Source organism: Zonotrichia leucophrys, chromosome 5 (assembly GCF_028769735.1).
Source record: "Zonotrichia leucophrys gambelii isolate GWCS_2022_RI chromosome 5, RI_Zleu_2.0, whole genome shotgun sequence".
NCBI lineage: Eukaryota > Metazoa > Chordata > Aves > Passeriformes > Passerellidae > Zonotrichia > Zonotrichia leucophrys.
In genome coordinates, this window is record NC_088175.1 from 34,223,936 (window position 1) to 34,246,916 (window position 22,981).

The window sequence follows — 22,981 nt, forward strand, 5'->3', positions numbered from 1 at the left end:
AACTCTAAGTGAATGAAAAATGATCCTCAAAGCACAGTAACTAAAAGTTGGATTACAAGATTTTTAGAGGCATGAAAGATAACTCTCAGCTAATTTTTGGCGCTGACTGATGTATTTATCAAGTTCATAAACTGGGAATAAAAATTGGGAAGTAGTACTTTGGGATGTTTTTTAACCAGGAGCTTCTTTCTTGTTTGGCTCCAAAGAGGCACTGTAGTCCATGATGCTACCAGATTTTCACTTCCACAGTGAGATTGTTAGTGCAGATAACAATGACTGGTTTTAGATATAGTTTTGAGAACTCAGGTCTGTAAGAAGCTCATCACTTCAACTATTTCTGATTTCAGTGAGGAGCAAACTCTGAAAAATTTCAGATTATTTAGTGATATTTGGCATGTTGTACTGCATTTCAATATTACTAAAAAAAATTCCTTCTCTTCATTCTCTATCTGCCTCATTTCACCTCATCTATTTTGGGAAAGTCCTCATTTTTGAGTGATTGAAACAGTTGAGATATGTTAAATAATGTTAAAACTTGAAGTGCAAATTTTCTTACTGTTGCTTGAATTTAGATTTAATTTCTGTGCTTAGATGTACTGGGTAAATTTACCATGATGTTTCAGGTATTGAATTATCATTTATTTTGCATTTTGAGTGTTATTTTTACAGTGCAGTTGTTATTAGTTACTATTAATTGTTTTACAGTAGGGCTTAAAATCCGCAGTTAAAATCTTGAAACTCTTTTGTACTGGAATTCCGCAAAAACATGATTAAACACAACTTACTTCCAAGAAAGATTCATGAGCGAGAATCAAGGTATCACTGTGGGGGAAAGGAAGACAAAAGAACAGGAGCAGGAAAATAAGTAAAACTGCAAAAAACATGGTTAATTGATACATTCTAAATGGTATGGGGATATAAATGCAATTCTTGGTATATGTGACCAGAAAACGTTCAACAGGGTTTTTGCACAGGAAAAATTAGTGAGAAATATATACAAATATGTATTTTTAAATTTCCTTCAGTACTGCAGTCTCTTTCATAGTAATGTATTTCACCTTGTAACATTTGTTACCGAGTTTGACGCCACTGATGATATTTCCAGGTAAATTAAAAAGTAGCTACAGATGGATAAGGCCCTACAGCCCAGTGCACCTTTTGCTCAGACGCCACACAGGAGCTGTATCTGCATAACTGAATGCGTGACATGTGTTTGTGAAGTAATCATTTATTATGCAAACATCAAAACTTCATTATACCTAATTTTATTAAATATGTACATGTTATTACTATTTAAAAGAACGAGTCTCATTCCAAGATCTGCAAACTTCTCTCTAGCTCTGAGAGCTGCGGCAGAGCCTGTATTAATGCTAGTTTAAAAGCTGGAAGCTAACGCGGTGTCACTGTGGGTGACACAGCACCACCTCTGGAGGCAAAACTTCATTGGCTGTATTCTTTAGTTACAATACAATCAAAACAAAAAAAAAAAAAAAAAAGAAAAAATGAAGAAAAAAATATCTTTCCTGACAATATATTTGTTCATTGTTTAAATTTCCCAACTCTGTCCAGCTTGGAGGATGGAAGCAAAGAATTCTGTCATGATTGGGGTTCTCAGATGCTGAAGAAGGGGATTCGTACCAGAAACATCTGATGATAAAGGCTGTTTAAAGGCAGAGAAGGGGGCACAGGAAGCAAAGAGAAAGATGTGTCCATCTCCTCTGCTGGAATCCAGCCAGGAGCTCTCAATATTTTTCTTGCTTAGGGTCCCATGGCCTCAGTGAGGATAATGCTTCCTATCAGTGGCCCCCCTTCCCATCACCTCTCCACTAAACTGGTAGGTCAGCTTCTTCTTAACTTTCTTGACCTCCCCTGTCTTGCCATAGTTTCTCAAAGCCCGTGCCATCTTCTGGTAGGTCATTTTCTTGCGGTTGCCTTTCTGGATGCCCCAGCGATGCGCCAATGCTTCTTTGTGTTTGGAGGAGAACTGGAAAGTACCTTTCTCCTTGTCCACCCACCAAATGCTGTCCTTCATGTCCCCACTGCGAAGAAGGTCCAGAAGGAACTGATACAGACGTATCTTTTTCTTGCTGCCTGTGTGAGAGTCACAGAAGAAAGCCAGTGGAGCATTAGTATTTGTGTGTAGCTCCTGGAGAAACAGCAAAAAGTATCTAAGTATTCCAGCTACCTTGGGAGACATAACTTCAGTTTGCAGCATTTATAACAGTAGACAATATAACAGTGGGGTTATATACCAAGAAGGAAAAGCAAGAATAATTCCAATGGCTAAACTTCTGAAATTCATTTGCTAATTTGAAGCTAATTGAAAAACATTGCTAATTCAAAATTAACTTAGACCTAATTTTGGCAGGTTATACAGAATGTGACTCTCAGATACTGAGCAAAGAGAGTTAATTTTTTTTTTTTTTAATTGGTTCTTCTTTGACTTTCTTGTCTTGGTTTTCCTGGCTGTTTTTAGAAATTGGAGTAGAAATAGCAAAAGCCATTTCCATTCAGGAAGCCTGAATAGACAAAGCCGAAGGAGGCAAGGGAGTACATTAAGAAATGAGGTTTGAGATAGTTATGGTTGTGAGATTCAGAGGACAGGAGAGTGCAATGAGTCAGGGAAAGAAAAGCTTTGGAAGTGGCATAAAATACTAGCACAGCAGTTCTACAGTTTCATTCATTATCCTCATGGTAATAAAACACCTGCTCAGTTCATAGCTTGACAAAATCCTTCTGTTTTCACTGACCTGTTTCTCCATGCATAATTCCAGGCCCAGGCTCCACACCGTCATTCTCCCCATCTGAAACCTCCAAGGGGGGGCTCTGCCTCTCTATGTCCTCCTCATCAGAGCTGGGCTGAGGTGGAGAGAAGTACATCCGGGGCAAATAGGACACCTTTGGAGAACAGAGCAGCAGAGGGAGAAAGCAGTGACATAGAGTAGGACATCAAGATTAAAAAAGGAAATGTAATGAAAAGAGGCACAGAGAAAAGGAGGAAGAAAGTTAGAGGTATGGGAAAATGTTTAGTGTAATACTGAGTGACTTGGTTGTTGACATTTATTAAGGAACACTTTCAGATAACAGTCAACACACATGTACAATGATGCACCTTTACCAGAGGGAAGAATGAGTAACGTAAATGCCAAACTTTCTCATACCTTATATCCTATGCAAGTAGCACTGTCCCTCTTTCCCATATCTCCCCAAAGCTTGCTTTCTTCCTAATGAGCTTCTGATCCTGGTTGTCTATCCCCAGAATGAAACTGCTTTTCAGAACAACTGTTTTCCTAACTCAGTCCATCTGGAGCTGAATTTGAAAGGATGAACAGTTCTGCCCTATCATGGCTGGCTTTTGCTCTGTTGTCCTGTTCCTTTCTCAGGCACAGTACCTCCTGATGGCACCAAAACCCTATGGGACTGCATCCAAATTTGGAGATGGAATTGTTCCGGTCCGTCAGCTTTCTCTCATAAACTTCCCCCATGAGGAGAGGAGTAGCCTTAACACTAAGATAAGGATATATCATATCAGCCCATGCTCTCTTTTCCAAAATGCCTATCTGAAAATTCCCCATTAGGGGGGAATTTCTCATCTGCAAAGCTAGCAAGCCAGTTTTTGTGTTAAATTCCCTTGCCCTTATATAGAGGTGTTGTCAGAAGCAGTGTGGAATATACCTCAGCTCTGTAAATTCTCACTTGTGGTCTGGTTTGCTAGGAAACATGACCAGTTGGCACAGATTACTGCATCTTCTTACTTAATAATGTGAAGCAGGTCAGTCTGAGGGGCAGGGAATAAGAACCCAGTCCCTACATTAAAAAAACCCAACCAACATTCCCCAAACCCAGCAGCATATTTTATGCAGCTTTCATGAAATGGGACAGATGATAGTCCTTGAAAGTGAGCTTCTTTTGTACTGCTCTCCTCCTTCACCAGAGAGGGATGTTTTGAGCCTGATGCCCTCCCCAGGGGACCTCAGGTGCTGGGTGGGCAGTGGGTGTTGATGAGTCACTCACCCTGTGCTGGCTTTGGCCGAGCGGGGCTTTTTGGGAGAGTTTTGCACCACCTTGAAGTGTCCCAATAAGGCGCGTGCCAAGGGCTGCGTGGGCACTGCAGCTGGCAGTTAATGAGCTGGCACATTGGCTGCAGCCGATCTGGCAGGAAGGGCAGGATTGGGCAAGAGCCCCTGTAAGCTTCCTGTCAGATCCCCAGGAGTGAAACTTCAGCCCTCACCACAGCCACCTTCAGCTTCTTACAGTTAACAAAGCTGCAGCGCTGGGGTAGAAAGGAAGGGAGAGACTGTGCCATGGGGGAAGGGGAATGAGGAGGGGGGACAGGGTCCTACAGGGGGGAGGAACAGAGATTGGTGCCTTTGAGAAAAGGGCTGTGGAAACCTGGAGTGCTTCGGGAGGTCATATGGGAGTAAGGAACTGCTTCACTGGGGCTCAGTGGGACAGTGGGAGGGGACATGGTGTCTTGCAGAGGCCAGCCTGGGGAGCTGAGTGAGCTTTCTCCATGTTGTCCCCACTGTCCCTGACTGCTGTACCTTTGCTTACACTTCCTCTGCACCTGAAATTCAACAAGGGCAGCCAATATACTGTCACAAAGTTTTGGGACAGAGTCACAGAGGACTGACCTGTGTGCTTTAAAGAGCCAGGTTACTAATGCAGCTCTGGAGAGAGAAAACTTAAGGAACTACTAGTTACTTTCCATATTCTGATGTTTTCCCAGGGTCTGTGGCCCCTACATGTGATTTTCCTCTTTCTAAAAGTTCTTCTCAGGGCTTTCCAACCTTCTCTTTCATTCTTCCTTCAGAATGATTTTTTTTTCTTATTTTAGTATTTCTGAGGTCCCTGTTGGCAGGCTAACAAAATTTCAAACAAATCTTGTTCATGAACATGTTACACTTCAAATTTAATTTCACAAAGCAATGTGATATCCACAGAAAATTGAAGAAATATCTTTGCACCTTCCTCCTTTACTGCAAACAGTAACCCTGATATTGCAGGACAAGCATACTAGTTAAAAACTAGCAAATTAGAGGAGGATTAAAACTTGCTTCTTGCTTGTTTCTTTGCATGGGACTGTGACTGAGACGCACCAGAAGCTGAACTTCAGAGCATGCCAAGTACTATTTGTATGAGCTATTCTAGGAATAAAAGTAAAATAAAGTAAAAAGCCAAAGATCCCCTGCTGGTAAGGAAAAGAAGGGTAGTGGTGAATTCTACATACTAACATCTGCAGCTTGGTAGGGTGTGGGGCAGGGAGATCGCAGTGCTCTTTATCAAAAGTTGTAACAAAATTAGTTCCCTGCCTTTCATCCTGAAATGAAAGACCATAGCTGAGAAGAATGAATGTGAATAAGCAGAAGTGGCCTCTCTTGCCTTTTGGTTGTGCTTCCAAAGACACCCCTAAAGGGGCTCATTTTCTTCCTTTGCCCTTGGCCAGAGGTCGTGGTTGGTCATTAGGTATTAGCAGTTGCAATGAGCAACTGAAACAACTTGAAGCTTCCCACAGGCTGCTGTTCCATGATGCATTTTTTATATTTGTAACTTTCTGTTCCTAATTCTTTGTTTGTATCTACATCTTAAATTCTATTCCTGATTTTTTTGATGGCTTGCAGTTTCCTGTTGTCAGTGTTAACTTACTCATTCTATTTTTTCTCTTCTTTCTTTTTGATTAATACAGTATTAACATCCAATTTCGGTTTGCTTTGAGCAGAGAAACCCAAAATGCCAAGCCCATGCATGCAGTTTTTCTCACAAAGTTTCAGCAAGGGTACTGTAACATGCAGCACTGTAATCAGCAAACACTCTTTTCTCTGACTTCAGTTCTACTCTGTCTTGCATTTAGGACATTTCATGTACATTGGGGAACACTTTAGCACAAGATCTTCCAGCTTTCTTACCGCCCCCAGTAATGACTTTGGGCATACTCTTGTAGGATCAAGAGTGATTTCCACATCTGCTGTGCTTACTGTCTTTGCAGTATGATGGAACGCCTTATAATTTCAGGTTCAGCGAGAATTCACTGGTGCTTTGGTGACTACTGCATAGTGGAGTATATATTTTTTTTTTACAGGGAAATGCCTGGCTTAATGTAAAATCTGAGCAAAGACAAGACATTGTGTTTTGGCTTGTGACTTATTTACTCACAGATAGAAACACAAGTAGGGTCTCCTCAGCCTGTGGTAGAATTGTCAGAGACTTGTCTTTGTTGGCATTTCTCATACAAGTCATATAAAATTTTCAGGGTTCCTTGGAAATATTTAAAACTTTACTGCTACTTCAAAGCTCAGAATTACTTCTTAATAGCCCAGGGTACCCTTGCTATGATGATACAAAGTTTCTCACCCCCAGTTCATCTGCAGAATTGCAAACCAGTTGATCTTCGTTCCAAATGAAACAAAAATTGAAATTCAAAACACCTCCACAAAATGCAGTTCTCATTTTAGACAGTGTGGGGAGCATAATTTCTCATTGGCAAAAAGAATGTTTAAAATACATTAGTCCTGAGAATGAAGACATTACATCCCCTAAGAACCTGAGTGACTAATTCCAGAAATTTCTTTCACTTCATAGTATGCATTCCCAATGTATTCTTTTCTTTACTATTAATTACACTCTGAAGTTCTGAGCAGGGTTGGTGCCCATACCTGATGGTTGAGTCCGATGTGTGTGGTTGGGATTGCAGAATCCAGGACGTGCATTTGCTCGATCTCCATGTGCCTGTAGAGCTGCTGCAGCTGGGGAGGCTGCACACTCTGCAGCTCTGTGAAATGGTTGTCTCCAAAGGTCTCAAATTCACTGTGCATGTGGTGTGGATGATATTCCCAATAATGATCTAAAGAAAGTAAAAATAGATTGTCCATCCCAGCAAGATGAAAAAACATGGCATTTACCTGGCTTTCATGGATTCTCACTCCTGTCACAGCCCTTTCTGCCCTCTCCAAACCACTCCTGTTGACCTGTTTGTCTCTGCTGACAATTTCTATAGATCCCTGCAAAGTTTCTTTTCCTAATCTCCTAAATTCCTGTGACTGGGAAGTATTACTTAGGCCATTTTTAGTAGGAAAATACTCTCAGATAGTGAGATGGATTTAAATGATAATTTAACACAAGATGCAGAAGATGTTAATGTTGGCACCTTTCTCAAGAAGGGACCATAACAAGTTTCAAAACATTGTCATTCTTAAGACAACAAATTCTACTGATTTACACACTGTCATATTCTTATTACACTCTTCCTCATGGCATGGAAATGAGGAGGTGGAAAAAATGTAAAGATTATTCTGCAGCTATCTTTAGACTTTATTTTACTATGCTAGCAAAATTTCAGGAATGCTGCAAAAAAGTCACTTCCTGCTGTTTTGCTATATCACACATTTTTAAGCACCAAGACTAGAGAATAAAAGGATAAACACTTGGAAATCTGGTGTTCACTGTATACGGGAAGGCTGAATTCTAATGCAGATTCTTTCTCTACCTTTTTTATCTCTTTAGTACATTTGAAATTCTGTGATAATTTGGATTTTAAAAAAATATGAAGAAGTACTTAAATAACCACTATCATATTTCCTGATTAATTTATCCTTGAAATGAAATTCCATATTATTCTCAGTTCTAGATTTCTGGATTTTTTAGTTCAACATAAACCTTCAGCTTTTTAGAATGTCATATTTGTGGCTCAAAATTTAAAATTTTCTGCAAGAAATGTGAAGTAATTCTAATTTCTCATATACAATAGCTGCATACATAATTCTGCACATATCTATGTGCAACCTGTTTTTAAAATCAGTGTCAACACTGCATCCTCTGCTGGACTGAGCTTGGAACTAATTTTCCAGGATTCATCTTTTTGTGTATCACTTTATGCATGGCTGAAATTTCTTTATGATATTCTGTGTACCAGTTCTAATTTATATCTTAATATTCCACATTCTCTTCCCTTATTAAATTATTTTAAAAATTTCTGTCCTCCCCTTTACATGTTTTCACGTTGCTGTCATGTACTCTTACAATCTACTTCTCTTCATCCCTTAAGCTAGCATCAGCTCTGGGTCTTTCAGTGTAAATCAGTATATTCATCTCCCTATTCACACTTGTACACTTCTCCAAGCTCCCTCCCAGCTGTTGACATCCTTCCAATAACACAGTGAACAGAATTGAACATGTTCCTCTAAATGTAGTTAAATTTATAGAGGAACAATTGTCTTGTTCTGCAATATATGTTATTGTGCATGACATCTGGATATTAGTGTGCTATGAATATTTTTCTTAAATGTCAAGTTAGTTCTTTTTCTCAGTCCAAGGGAGGGACCTTGAATGTGGCTTCCTTTGGAGTGAATCCCGTGATAAGTTTACACCAAGCACACTTGAACCTGAGAAGCTGTAAGCTCTTTCAGCTGCCTTTGTGCTCAAGCCAGTAGAAATTTATTTGGAGGCTCTGTGAGATCATTTATGATACCAGCACTTACTTTTTTGTCCTTTCTGCTTTTCTGATTAATGAATAAACCTCTTCACTGCATGAGAAAGGGGGGGAAATGTGCTTATAAAAGTATCCAGGGAGCTGCTGCATTACTTTGTCATTTCTTCACTTTGTTGTATGGCACTTTCTATGGCCTCTGTATGGATTTTATAGCCCTAAGATAATTACAGTGCACAGTAGCACTTCTTCATGTTGCACTTCAAGACAAAAAATTCAGTTTCTAGAGTAAAAAAGTGGGGTTTATGGATGCAAAGCACTCAGGTGTTTTTATATCCACATCTGCTGCAACATCTACTGCAAGGAAACAGCAGTGTGTGAGTTGAAATGCATCATTTACCTAAGGCTGTGTCCTGGTAGGAAGCTTTGAGCACTTTCAGTGTGAAACCTTTCCATTTAGTTGGGAGACTGAGCCACACTAACTCATGTTTTGTCTAGGTTAAATTGGTGCAGATTTCTCTAAGTAGAGCCAGCCCTTGAGGTCCCATATACCATGGGCAGCCCTGCATATTAAATTGTTGAGAATACATCCCAGGAATAATCTAAACTCCTGTTCCTTAGAGTGATGTGGCTCTGCCTGTTGTGTGGAAAGTGCTGTGTTAGAGGGCAATGTATATTCCCAAAGATCCCTTGTCACTGATAATCCACAACAGCAATTGAGATCAGTGCATAACTGGGAGGATGACAAAGCCCAGGAAAATGTCTCTGAGGCTGTCCATGGCAGGTGGAATGTCTTACTAGCAGCAAAGCCATGAGTATCTGTGTACCCTCAAGGTGGTCTACTTCTGATAATTTAAAAATATTTTTATCAGTAATGTTTTTATACTTTGAGATATCTCTTAGTTCTTTGGAACCTATGACAAGGTTACTGTGGCTTCTGAAATGTTTTAACTTTTCCCTTGGCAAATTAATTAGCCTATGGAACACTATTTATGCATATTCATGCTAACAACTAATTAGTAATTATCATACTAATTTCTAAATTCCTTTTTTATGGAATTAGATGCTGTTGTAAAAATAAAGTAATAAAATAATACAATTAACACAGCATATAGGATTTAAAGTAATGACATCATAGTATTACACTACCAAAAAATCTATGTCAGAAATTACTTCAACACAAACTTATGTCCAAATGTTCTAGTTGTGATAGGGAGCAAAGTCCTTATTCTTTCCAAAATATCTATAATTTCCCAGTAATCCTTAGGAAAAACAATATTGGTTTAGTAACATTAGAAGAGAAATTACAAATCTGTCCCCACAAGTCCTTCTGCAGTTAACCCTCCTGGCTAAATTATTGCATATGAAAATTAAAAATTTAAATATATGCAGATATTTGAGTTACCAGTAACTCTTTACTTCTATGCTCTTTGTTAGTGTTATGTCAGTTACACATACCAATTTGTTCTTTTCTCTAAAATATGATGGCGGAAGGAAGAAAAAAAATAGGAGATAAAAATTCTAGAAATGGAAAGTGCCTGTTCTTTGGGTAAAGGAAAATATCTTAAAAGCCAAGCTATACCTACACCATGGAGTCATTATGAGAAATTTCATGTGAAGTGAAAGAGGATGTGAAAAAAATTCTCTCTTACAGAGGCATGGAGATTATGTTTGTTTTGGTCTTGTATGTAGTGAAAGGTTAGAGGAAGGACAATAATGAATTCTAAACTCCCTCTCATGACAGAGGATGTTAGCCTGTTGGGAAGCAATACCTGACCTAAAGGCATTGTGTCAGTATTCACCATGGAGGTAGATCCTCACTCCACAAGTGAGAAAACCTGACTGAACATTCCCATGCACCTTCTCATCCCTGTAAGCTGCTTTGCTCCTGTTTTAATAGATGAATAATGGTACCACCAGTGGTCAGAATATGAAACATGTTCTAGGAAGGTATTTGTAATAAGTGTGGAGCAAGAGGCTAGCGATGATGCAGTGCAAAGTGCCAACAGTGCGCAGCGTGAGCTTGAGTTCTGTAGCTTGGATCGTGGGACCTGTGAGCTCTGGAGCGTGGAGCTCTGTGAGTTCTGTGAGCTCTGTGAGTCGTGGGAGCTCTGTGAGCTCTGTGAGCTGTGGGAGCTCTGTGAGCTCTGTGAGCTCTGTGAGCTGTGGGAGCTGTGGGAGCTCTGTGAGCTCTGTTAGCTCTGTGAGTTGTGGGAGCTCTGTGAGCTCTGTGAGCTCTGTGAGCTGTGGGAGCTGTGGGAGCTCTGGGAGCTCTGGGAGCTCTGTGAGTCGTGGGAGCTCTGTGAGCTCTGTGAGCTCCGTGCTCTGCCCGGCCGGGCACTGCGGTGCCAGGGCTGTGCTGCCAGCCTGGCCCCGGGCCTCGGGGCGCTGCTCCTGCTGGGCTCGCCTGCCAGCACAGGGAGACCCAGGACAGGGCTTCTGCACAGCCCCACGCTGCACAGCTCACAAGCTCCCACTCTGTTTTGCACACCTGAAAAAGCAAGTCAAGGAAAAAAGCCGTAGAGGAAATGAGAAAAATATTGAAGGGCACTGGAAACTCAATGTCTTGATCAGACACTACAGAGTCACCCTTGAGAAGAGTGCTGTGGTCCTGGGCCAAGCACCAGTCTTACCTAAAACAATGTTAGAATCTCATTAGCTCTCACTTTACAAACTTCATTACTTTAATTATGCCAAATGTTCAAAAGTCTATGGGTCAGGCCCCATCAAATCATGAGAATAGCTTTGGAGGGAGGTGATTTTTTAATGAAGTTTGGAATTCTTTCTCTTTTTCCTGTAGCATTTCAGACTAAGGTTCACACGTTTGGACATTCCTCCACTTCTATGTGGGCTAACAAAATCAAAGCTGAGATTCCTAAATGGTCATGTTACTCCAGGATGTGGGACAAAAATAAAATCCCAGATCATAAAATCTGGAAAGTTCCACGAGGCTAGCAACGCAGTGAACAAGGGTGAGCACTCAGCTTCATACAAAAAGTGATTTTTACTAAACCTATAATGCTTGGTGGCAACATAGAGACAAAGCTGCAGTGGAATTTTGTAATTACAAAGATTGCATTAGTGTTACAAAATATGCTGTTACACTTACAGACTTACAAGCTCAGGGTAGGGTGATGGGCTAATACATGATCACTCAAAGCAGCTTCTGTCCAGCATGACTGTGTCTCTGTGTTTATTACAGTATTTAAAACAGAGTTACACTGCAGTAAAGAAAATAATTGCACACAATGCTTGTGTTGATGAACATATCATGCTGTGGTTTTGCTTGTTAATTTCAGTGTGCACTTAATGGAAATAATTTCCTAAATATTACTCACTAATGGAATAGATCTACAATTTTTTTGTGGACTTTACTACTTATTTGTGTAAATAAGTAAGTAAGGGATAATAAATAAGGTGTAATGGTTTCCTTCAGTATTATATTTGAGGAAAAGGGACAATAATGCATGTAGCACCAATCTACAGATTAAGATACTGCCATCTCCCTTTCACAAAATAATTTTTCTAGCAGTGAGAGAGAGGTAGTCTGACACCTCAGGAAATTTTCCTATTTGTTTAACAGTCCCTTGTCACTAAGATCAAAAGTATTATACTGTCTAGTGGCATCTATTTGCATTAACTGGTTGTATTGAGGTGCATAGTGGTACTAAATAGGCCTGTAAAATTATTTTTATGTATTGCCAGTGATCTCACTGTATCCCAAGCTGAACTTCTCTCTTCAATTCTGTTCTTGTTTCTTCTTTTTATACTCCTATCTAATTAGGTTCTTATCTCTTTCACTGCTGTTACTGCAGCACCTTTTTATTCCTTTCCCCCTCAATTTTTCAATCATTTTCCCTTTATCCACTTTGTTCTGAACACTTAGTACATATTTCTAAATGTACTTTGTGGCATCCTTTTCCTGTTTCTCTGCATGTCTATCCTCAAGACTTTATACTTCTGTCATGTAAACAAAATGAAAGCCGAAGTTGGGTTTTTCGGTGTTTATCAGAAAGATGGAAACTACAATAATTTGTGGGTTTTAGTCTCCATCTGCATTTTTTGGTTGTTCATTGCTGTTTTGTACTGTGAGCAATTTAAGACAGCACAAGGCACAGATATTTATACACAACCAACTATATTACAGGTGCTTTCATAAATTAAAATTGGATTGAAATGTGCAAGCTGGGATAAGGTTGCATCTTCCATAAGCACTTACTGTAGGAGTTAAAATGTTTTTGGGGTTTTTAGGACAAGTGCAGCACAACTTTAGGAACAGACAAATTTCTGGTTAACGCGCATGTTTAGGTACTGCTTAGGTTATAACCCATACAGGTCACTATCCAGGATGTGTTGTGTTCATCATCCTGAGTAAAATCATGCTAGTGAACTCAGAAATGTGGCTTAGAAGCAGCCTTTCAGTAGAAAAATGGGCAGTAAACCAGATGGGGTGATAAAATGATGAAAGATAAAGAGAAGTTTTTGCTTGAGGTAGCCTAGACTTAATGACAGAAAAGTTATTTCCCAGTGCTTTTTCCTACATGGCGTCTTTTATATTTATTGTTTAATTGTCACAATTGCCTTTTGAGATAATCAATGTTATCCTGTTTTATGAGTGTGCAAACAGGTATGGGGTATAATGTAAAAACCCTAAATTTCCATGTGGAATTTGCTGGGTTTGATTAATGAGACTTGACAGATGCCATGAGATAACTTATAAAAACTGAATTAATTCTTTGTCTTCAGGTGTTAAGAATATCATATGTGCTTCCTGAATGAAGTGTAGAGAACAAATTTAGGTAGGAATCTCTTTCAGCTACATGCTCAGAGCCATCTTACTCAGTCACTCACTGCTCTTTTGTTGCCACAAAACAGCGCTGTGCTATGATTAGTTCATGTCTTAAATTATAACAGCAATGGGCCTGGTTGCTATATCAGTGGGATTCTTTCAGGGAAACTCCAGAACCTGCAGGGACTGCCACCACTAATGGAGTAGAACGGTGCTTTTCCTTCCTGAGTCAATATTGACTCTGGTATTTCCAGGGTGCTCTTGCTGCACCATTGTATTGCATGGGAGACAAAATCCACAAAGCGAGACTCTTGCCTCTGCATTGATTTAGAGTCCAGTGCCCAGACAACACTAAAACATAGACACCAAGGCTTTGAAATCACATACATAAATTGAAGTAATGAATAATCATACAGCAATTTTACCTTGAGTTATGTTCATGTACAAACAGCTACAAGGAAGTTTTACATAGATTTAGAGACAGGAAGTACTTGGGTGTACGGGGGGAAGAGTGAAAGTTAAAGTTAGGTGTGGCAACATGCAATAGAGATCAAAAGAAAGAGGAAAATATATGGAGTTGAAAAAGGCTAAATATCAAAGAAACCTAAGCACAAATAGATTATCTAGGACCTAAGTGAAATGGGAGTTGGACATGGGAACACAAGAAGAGGAATACACTGTTGCAAATCCATGCTTTAAAAACTTGAGAAGCAAGCTGAATGCTTTTGATCTGCAGAGAAAAATAAAACCACAGTAAAGATAATGAAGGGTAGAGATAGTGAGATCCCACTTTCCTGGGAACTCCTTGCATCATAGAGTTCTTTTTAAAATGCTCTTTCAGAGAAACCATGTTGCAGTTGCTGGACTGGAACAAATAATATAATAATATTATATTATTAATAAAATATTTTTTGTTCCTGATTCAAAAATGTGTTCCTATACATTATAGATCACAGCAATATTTTTTTTATTTTCTTGTATGTCCTAAATCCATTTCCTGTGATAACCCATGAGATTTTATGCTCCAAGGAGATAGTTTTTGACTTACCACCATGACTCTCTCCATCACTGTTGAGATACTGGTAATAGTCATGGGGCTGTCGGTAGAGGTCTGACTCATAGGGTACCATATCTTCAGAGGGCTGTAAAAAGAAGAGGAATTTTTAGAACAGTAGGTTTATACAAATCCTTTCCAAATTATTCATATAGTTCGTGAAGGACTGATGCCAACCCATTTTATATTGCTTAGGGAAAGAAAGGGGAGATTTCAAGTTATTACTGAATCAGCAGAAATAAAATGTGTGATGTCAAATACTGGTTTTGGGGGGGAAAAAAAGTTATCCCAGTAGAAAAGAGACCCAGCCTGTGTAGCAGAACTTGTCCAGTTGTAATACAGAAATCCCTTGTATCCCACACTCCAGCCTTCTGAGGATACTGCTTTAGAGTTGTTGTAGATATTATGCACAAGTGCAAATATTTTCTTTGGTAGTAACAGATATTTTCTTTTATTGATGATAATGATGATGATTATTATTATTCCTGTACACAAAAAAGAAAGCAGAAACTTCTCTTGCCTAAATATATTGTTTCTACAAGGTCTGAGTAAATGGTGGGAGTCTGTCAGAGGGTAGTGACACTGACAGAGGGCATAAACACATTTTCTTTCTCAGTTACTGTCCAAGGTGACCTCTAAAAGTTTGCTGCCTCAAATCAACTGCACAGGGCTTCTAGATACACACAGTGAAAACTTAAAAAGTCCAAATGTGGAGAAAATAGTGAGTTGTGACCTGTTGGATGCTTAGCTGTAGAATTAGAGTCTTCTCTAGCTTCTCAAAACTGGTGACATAGGCTAACTTGCCCACTTCTCCTCCTCCTCAGGCCTAGTATTCCAATTGGAACACGGAGTAAGATCTTATATTGTCACAATGAAGGTTGTTTACTATTAGTTGTGCACAATTTTGTTGATTCATCTAATGTTTCTTCTTGTTTATTTCCAGAATAAGAGTTAGAGAAAAACAGTGTCTGTTTTGTTAAACCTTAATTCAATTAAGTTTGTTACAGTATTTCTTTCTAATCCAAACAAATTCTTGCACTGTCAACAGCAAAGAACTCAACCACCTTCTTGCCTTTTTTTGGGAAGGAAATTACTTTTAGTATTTCTAGGTGTTAATAGAAACATTTAATTCTATCAATGACTCCATCATAACTAACTTTGAAGGACAAATATTTTGAATAACATGATAACTATATGATCAGTGTCTTTCTTGTGTTTATATTTCATATGCCTATCTATATGTCCCAAATCCTTTCCCTCCATGAGCCTGTCACATTTTTGGAACATCTGCATTTTTTAAGCTTAAGCTGTGGTAACAGCATGACAGAAATACAGGACAGCTTCTCTTTTTCTTACTCCTCTAGACTGCTTGAGAAATGGAACCTAAGGTAGCAGCTGCCACTAAAATCCAGATGGAGGTGGTAGATAAGCAGCTAGCAAAAGGAAAGGACTTTTTTTTCTGGTTTCTATAATTCTTCTGGTTAACTCCTTCGGTTCATTCTGTTGGAATATGGGGATTTAAAGATTGTCCCTTTCTGAGGATTAAGATGCTAGAACACATACCAAAAACACCCCAACAAAACATTTTCAGAAATTACTTTGGAACTTGGTAAATCCTTAGCAGCAGCCATGTGTTCTATGAGTGTATCATCAAAAGGCACTGGTAAGATTGTCTAAAACTTTGTGACCTTCAGCACACACACTAACTGGGAGTCAGACCCATGGAATATTTAAAGCCTCCAGAGAAAATCCATCACCTGGCTACAAGCTCCAAACAGAATCAGTGGTGGTGGATAATTGCTTTGGGGAAATCTTGAGAAGATGATAACCCACAGTAAAGTTTTTCTAGGGGAAAGACTAAGGAAAAGGGACAAGTCATCCTTTAACTGCTTCCACACAGGAATAGCAGTGATGGGACTCTTCTCTGGTCTCCAGAGCTCTACTGTAGGAACAGTCTCCCTTTGCACATCTATGTGATTACAGTAGAATTGCCCTTTATTCACACAGACATACAAGAGGAAGTATAACATGTTTTCCAGATTTCAGGGAGGTGGTGAAAAAGTCATTACAGCATGTATCTCCTCAACATTTCTGCTTTTTCTCCATGTATTTTCTTGGTGTTCTCTCTGGTTATATGTATTTACTCATCTTCATTCCTTCCACCTTTGGTGTACTCTGATCTCTGACAAGAAAAAGTAATGAGACTGTATTTTGCTTTCTTTAGGATAAAGTTCTGAATGGAATTTCTCCTTCTCATTATCTTTGCAAATTAGTTCATCCCATTCCCTCATTTCCTTTCCCTAAATATATGCTTCCTGGTAAATTTATAAACTTATGCCTTCATATTCAAAATTTTAAATTAGTATATTATAAATTAAAAACTAAATTTTAATTAATATTGTAAATTACTATAATTCAAAGGAAAGCATTGATATTCTGTGAAAGGGGAAATGTCAACATCTAAATGAAAAATGCATATCATACTAGTTAGGAAAAACAGAGGTTAAAAAGTCACATAAATGTACATTGTTTGAAAGAAAAATCTCTGTTTCTTCTCAACTGAGATACTAGAAACTGGTACAAATTATTAAAATGTTAATACCTAAATGCAGTGGAGTTTTAAATGCTGATAACAGTTTAGCCAAAAGTAAACTAATTTCGAAAGAAATCACTATCCTGTCAATGTAGGCTTAATTTGCTAAAATTTCCAGTGGTATAGCAAGGCATCTATCACTCATATCTTTACAGAAGTATAGCTTGGCAGGAAGGTCAAACATCAGTCCAAAAGTAGATAAAAATTACATATTTTAGGCAAGGAAAAGAATGTTTGGCTTTTCCTAATTGTGCTTTCCTTTGTTGTCTTCTCTCAGTTTCCAAACTCCCCCACTTTAGAACAATATACATTTACAGGCAATAGTGACTCATAGTCTGACAACTGAGAATGAAGTATTTTACCATTCAAAAGCTAATTTTACAGTTCAGATGCATATTCCATGAGCAGAGCTAAAGGGAGGTGTGTTAAATAGACTCTTAAAACAATGACTCCCTTAATATTTACAGATATGACTGATCACAGAGTGAATTGCAGATACCCAACATCTAAAAATGATTTTACATAGGGCATTGGTGTACTATAAACTTCGGTTTGAAAGTCTGGGGCTTAAAATTTCTTTTTCATGGATCCTTGGAATTTTTGTCCTTGGGTTTGTTTCCTGTCCAGTGATCCTTTTGATAAAATACATGTGTGAATATCCTTGTTAACTCATGCAACTGGACCCATCTGTCCCCACACAGGACTTGTAATGCCACTGCTTTCTATCTTGGTGTCTGATCTTCAAGGGCACAGTAACTAACATGGCAAGATGTATTAAATATTTAAGAGTCTACTTATCATCAACTTAATCGGATGGTGGTTAAAGGACATAGAACAGCATGTATTCTCTCTGATTTTTCTATGGGAAAGTGGGAGATTTCCCTCTATTTATTAGAAAGGCTATTTTCAATAACATGTTTTTAATTGCTTTCTGATTTTTTGGGGAGTGGTTGTTGTTCTGGGTTTTTTTAAGAAAAATTTCTTTAGAAATGTTTTCTCTAATTAGAGAGGCTTCACCATGTTCATTGCTGTTGCCTCTTGTGTCAATCTTTACCCACTTGCCCTGTCCTTCTCTGGAACCTCCCCACCCACACCCATTTCATCATCTTACTGACAGCTCTTCCATGACACTGAACTGTTTTGTTACTCCTGACAAAAAGCAAAGAATAGCTTATGTTTAATATTTAACTGATGTCAATGGCCATTTGTTCTATTGGTTATTTCCATGTAAAAGAATGACTGAAAGCTTTGTTACATTCCCATAGTTGTGGTCTAAAGTTGGTATCTCCTTGCATGCATGCCATGAGGTGCAGTGCACTATCTAGACAGTATTCTACCCTCAGGTAAGAGGCCAACAAACAATACTTTCTGTCACAGACATCTATAAATGAAGAGTGGCCTCAGTCTTCCATCTTTGCCCTGAAACTCAAGGGAAAAGCCACAAAACCAGCCAGAGAAAGTTCAGTTGGCATTGGTTAAGAGAGACACATTGAACTCAACTGAACAGCAGTCTGAAAATCTTGTTACTCCCCAAGACTTTGTCAGATGATTCCAGGGAATTGTAAAATCACTAAATGCTGATCTGTTTTTATCTTGATATAACTATTCACTGGCATGTGATTCAAAAATACTTCAGACAATTTCCAGTGATGTGTTGCTGAGACAAGCTTTAAGGCCAAGATTAACTTTATTTCCTTGGAAAAAAATTACAGTATAACTATTTTAGAAAAGATGAGTAAAAATATTAGCATGATTACTCATTGGGCCGGCCTCACTGGACCGTGTTGATAATGCAGTTATGTGGAACACAGTACTTCTGTGGGGCATTTTTGCTCTCATGCAAAAATACTTCATTCAAAGCTGTGATTTCTACAGGTGGCTACTTAAGGATTCATATAAAACTGGAACCCTCTTCAGGCAAAGGTGTTTGACTTAATAATGTTTTGACCCATAACACAACTGAATTCTGTCACGCACTGGAAGACACAGACCCAGTCTGCAGAACTTTTCCCCACAAAATTTCTAATCTTCAGAGGAAGATGCAGTACTCCCAGACAATTTAAACAGTGTTTTCCAGCTGAGGGATAAGAATTTCCTAGCCCAGGCAAGAGAAAGCAGTTACTGACCCACCCTCAACTGACCGGGGAAGGGTGGAGGAGGGAAGTGTTGCTGCAACCCCTGCCTACAAACAGGCTTGTGTTTCCCCACTGAAAAAGTCCCAGGAGACAGACTTGTAGGACTCTAGCTGGCAGTGCTCAAAGTGCACTTAAAGACATTTGAAAGTACAAACCACAAATTTATTAGGTTTTTGGCAGTTTAATCACAAAACAAAAGAAAACCCCCAATTGCTCTATCAAGGGCTTCAGTAAGATGCAATTGGGTTTTCACTGCCAGTTGTATCACTCATCTGAACGCAGTTCAGACATTAACTGCAACACAAATTAGAATATGGGCCAAACTGTGTTAGATTTTCACTCAAGTTATTCAACATATGTCCTGGCATTCAACACTGGGGAAAAAAAAAAGGAAGAAAACTTGGCTATGAGTTAATAAATAGACAGAAAATTAACAATTGGGTTTTTTTTGAATGGAGATGCAGTTTTCTGGGGTAGCTAAAGACAAGGTTTGTGTTTCTTTATAATTTATTTTTTGTTAAGCCCAACAAGTAACATACTGAGAAATCTCTAGATATGTTTTTTAAGCTCGTTTCTATTCAGATTTCTATTCTGTTGCACTTACAGGAGACCCATTGGGAAATCTTGTGTATTTAAGAAAAAGAAGAATTATTTTTAGAGTCTCCTCACCCTTTAGGTAGATAGGTGATTTCAGGAGAATTGATGATAAACTGATAAAATAAGGGTTCTCCCCCAAAAATAAGATAAATACTTTCAGTTATCATGAATTCTGAACATGACAGGGATTCAAAGGCAATCTTTCTGGATGAAAGATTAGAAATGTCTTTAGTCTTCATTAAATGGGACAAGGCAAAACCAAAACTTGATATAAGTTTTTGTTAAAAACCCTTTGGATCTGCATTGTCTCTCTCTGTTATCTGACACATGTACAGCAATTACTGTAAGCCATCTACCACATAAAAAGCCAAGTCAACCACCTTATCTGACGCCTCTTCAGCTTCTACAAACTTAATGAAATCTAATTAAGGGCTCTTGTACTCAATCTCTTTAGAGATTTCCCATTAAGCCTGGTTTCTGAACAACAGGTTAGTGACATTATTTTTTTCATAAATAATAATTTTTTAACTCACCGTACGATAAATTACAGCAGTGCGACAATGCTTACAGTTAAGGAAAGGACAGACATGCCCCATAGGCACACAGAAAAATTTATATGTTAGGGAAAACATTGAAAGACTTAAATAAGGACTGTAGGTTTTTTTCCTATTAGCCAGTTGCTTTTTAACAGTCAGTGAATTCAAGAAAATTCAAGAAAATATTAGGTTAAAAATTAAAATGCCATCATTGAAAAGAACACACAGAGTCCTAAAATCTGCAATATGTAAATCAACATTCAAAAACTCTTTTTCACAGATTAGTAGGCAGTTAAATACATAAACTATGTCAGAGACTTCGGATGATTAAGAATTACAATCTGAAGACAGACGACCTTTGTATCACATAGGTGGCACTGAAGAAGAGAGATTTACTGACTTATTATAAACACCCTGTACAAGAATACCATACATTTAATCTGTGAAAACAAATGGAGATCAAAATCAGATACAAGTTTAGGGAGGAAATGTTAATTTCCCTTTCATTGCAGTGTTGTCACTAGTTTTATATATTGACCCAAGCCAAACTTCCTGGCATTACAAATACAGACCAAAACAGAGATATTCTCAAATAACAAAACCTGGTTTACTTTTTCTTTTGCTACTGAACCTAAAGATCCATATTACAAATAAATCCATATACTCACAGGGGGAATAAGGGGAAATCCTTCCATCTTGCAAGCTTGCAACATTCAGCCAACTTCTGAGTGAATTTTTCTTAATTCAGTTTTCAAACATCCAGAATAACTGACTTGCAAAAAATCATATTTAAAAAATGATGGAAAAAAGGAGGAAAACTAATGAGAAAAGAAAAAAAAAATCAAGAAAAAAGTGAGATCCTCGGACTCCGTGAAGTCCCTTAGCAGTGGTGGATCTCAGGACAGGAGGACCCTAACAAGTTTTCATAGTTTGCCCTAATAGGTTCGGAGGTGAACTTCTTCCCGAGTTGTATGCGAAGTTCCTGATTTTATCAAATGTCTGTAGAAGGCAGATAGGCCCTGGGTCTATCAGTGCGCTGTGACATCACACTTGAGTTTGCATATATGTCATTTCAGGGAGCTGCGGCATTCAGCAGGAAGTCTGCCCCAGCCATGGACAGGTGCTCGGCTGTATAATCAGCAGCCCAGAGCCTGCCTTCAGCAAGAGAGAGGGTGAGTGCAGCACTGGGAGAAGGCTCTGTGCTTCCCATTGCACGTGAACCAGAACCATGGTGCTGCTGCTCTCAGGTTTAATGAGACATCATAGACACAGCCCCGACAACTTCTGAGAGGCCAGAGCAGTGGCATAGACTTGCATTAATAATAGTCCTGTGTTGAAATGATGTGGCAATACTTAGCAGGTAGGAAAAAAAGAGTATGCAGTTTCAAATACACAGCCTTAGGTTTTTACAAAACACTGAAGTTATGCCCACGAGACTTTTGTCATCAGCTTTGCATGAGAGTAAGTTCAGTGAAAGATACTTTGTCCTCGTATTTGTTTCTTGTGAATTCTTTTGTTTTATAATTCCTGCAAGGAGAAAGTGAATGGGGAAAAGGAGAAAGTATTACATGTCTCTCACAATGACTTCCCTCAGGTCCTGAGTGCCTTCAACAGTGAATAGAGAATAAGATTTATAGACTCCTGCTCAAAGTGTCAGGTGCAGAAAAACCTTGTAGAGATTTTGTGTTAGCTCTGCTCACTTGATTTTCTCCCCTCTCCTTATCCCAGTGCTCTGCTGGCATTTGGCTGTGCTGAACAAAAGCTTTTCACATGCAGGTTCTGGCAGTGCCAGAGGTGAGTGGGGCTTGGGGCAGGATGTAGGGGTTGAGGCCTGGCTACAAGGGGTGAGAGCTCTCATTCTGCAACATGCCTTCTTGCTTTGCAGTTAGTTACTAATGTCTTGGAAAAGTGAAGTTTCTTTGTCTGGTTTGTTCCCCTTCAGTGTATGCCCATGTGCCACAGGTTCTGCTTTTAAAAGCAGCCTGCTTACCACTCACCTGGATCTGTGTGCAAGGGGAATTTCAGCCACTCCAGACTTCCTCCCTTGTACACTGGTAAAACCAGAGGCCACTCACAAGTTCCTCTCATTCCCCACCCTCAGGAACTCCACAAGCAAACCATATTAGCAATGGGATAATATCAAGACCATGATGGGATATTAACTCTTGAAGCCTCAGACTGGATTTCATCAGCATTCGTTGATGCATAAGCATTTAATTCTTCCTTAATTCATACCATGAACTCTTGACTTTAGCTTGGGAATAAGCAAGCTGCTTAACAGTCCACTTCTGTTTCTGAGGTGCTTCTCAAGTCTCCCCCTGGATACCAGCCTGGAAGTGATCAAACCACCTGGGGGAAAAGGAGAGAAGCCAAGTAACACCCTGGTGATAAAATTCAGTGCAAACAGAGGAGAAGGGAGTGAACACACAAATCTTACAGTGGGTAATTGAATAATAGGCGATAAAAGCAATTGTGGAAATTGTGTGTCTATTAACAAGGCTATTCAGAGCAAGGAAGATATGCTATCTGATTCACTGCACACTGAAAGATAGCTTAAGCAGCTTCTGCAAATATTAAACATGTGTTTTATACAGAGAGGCTTCTACTAAAGTGGCATGAAACAATATTCCATAGGCTGTAGGACATTTCTGTACTGACTTCTAGCACAGGAAATTGCCTAATAAGGACAGATATTTTGCACCAGCCTCACTGCGCTTGGGGAATGCTGGGTTGCCAACATTATCAACCAGGTTCAATGCAGTAATTGTAAGTGCACCAAGGCAATATATATAAATAATTAAATTGATTCTCTGTATGCTGAATCAAAACTAAATGATATGCCATAAGGATTCAGG

At 38.9% G+C, this 22,981-nt stretch overlaps 1 protein-coding gene across 1 annotated transcript; it reads right to left on the minus strand.

Moving 5' to 3' along the window:
- Positions 1 to 620: 620 nt before the first annotated feature.
- On the minus strand, positions 621 to 21,127 carry SPI1 (Spi-1 proto-oncogene). Its single transcript, XM_064714317.1, has 5 exons — positions 20,795 to 21,127; positions 14,260 to 14,353; positions 6,654 to 6,841; positions 2,751 to 2,898; positions 621 to 2,091 (listed from the first exon to the last, which is right to left on the minus strand). Exons 1-5 carry the CDS (start codon positions 20,837 to 20,839, stop codon positions 1,775 to 1,777), a joined length of 792 nt encoding a protein of 263 aa, XP_064570387.1. The 5' UTR covers positions 20,840 to 21,127; the 3' UTR covers positions 621 to 1,774.
- Positions 21,128 to 22,981: the final 1,854 nt, after the last annotated feature.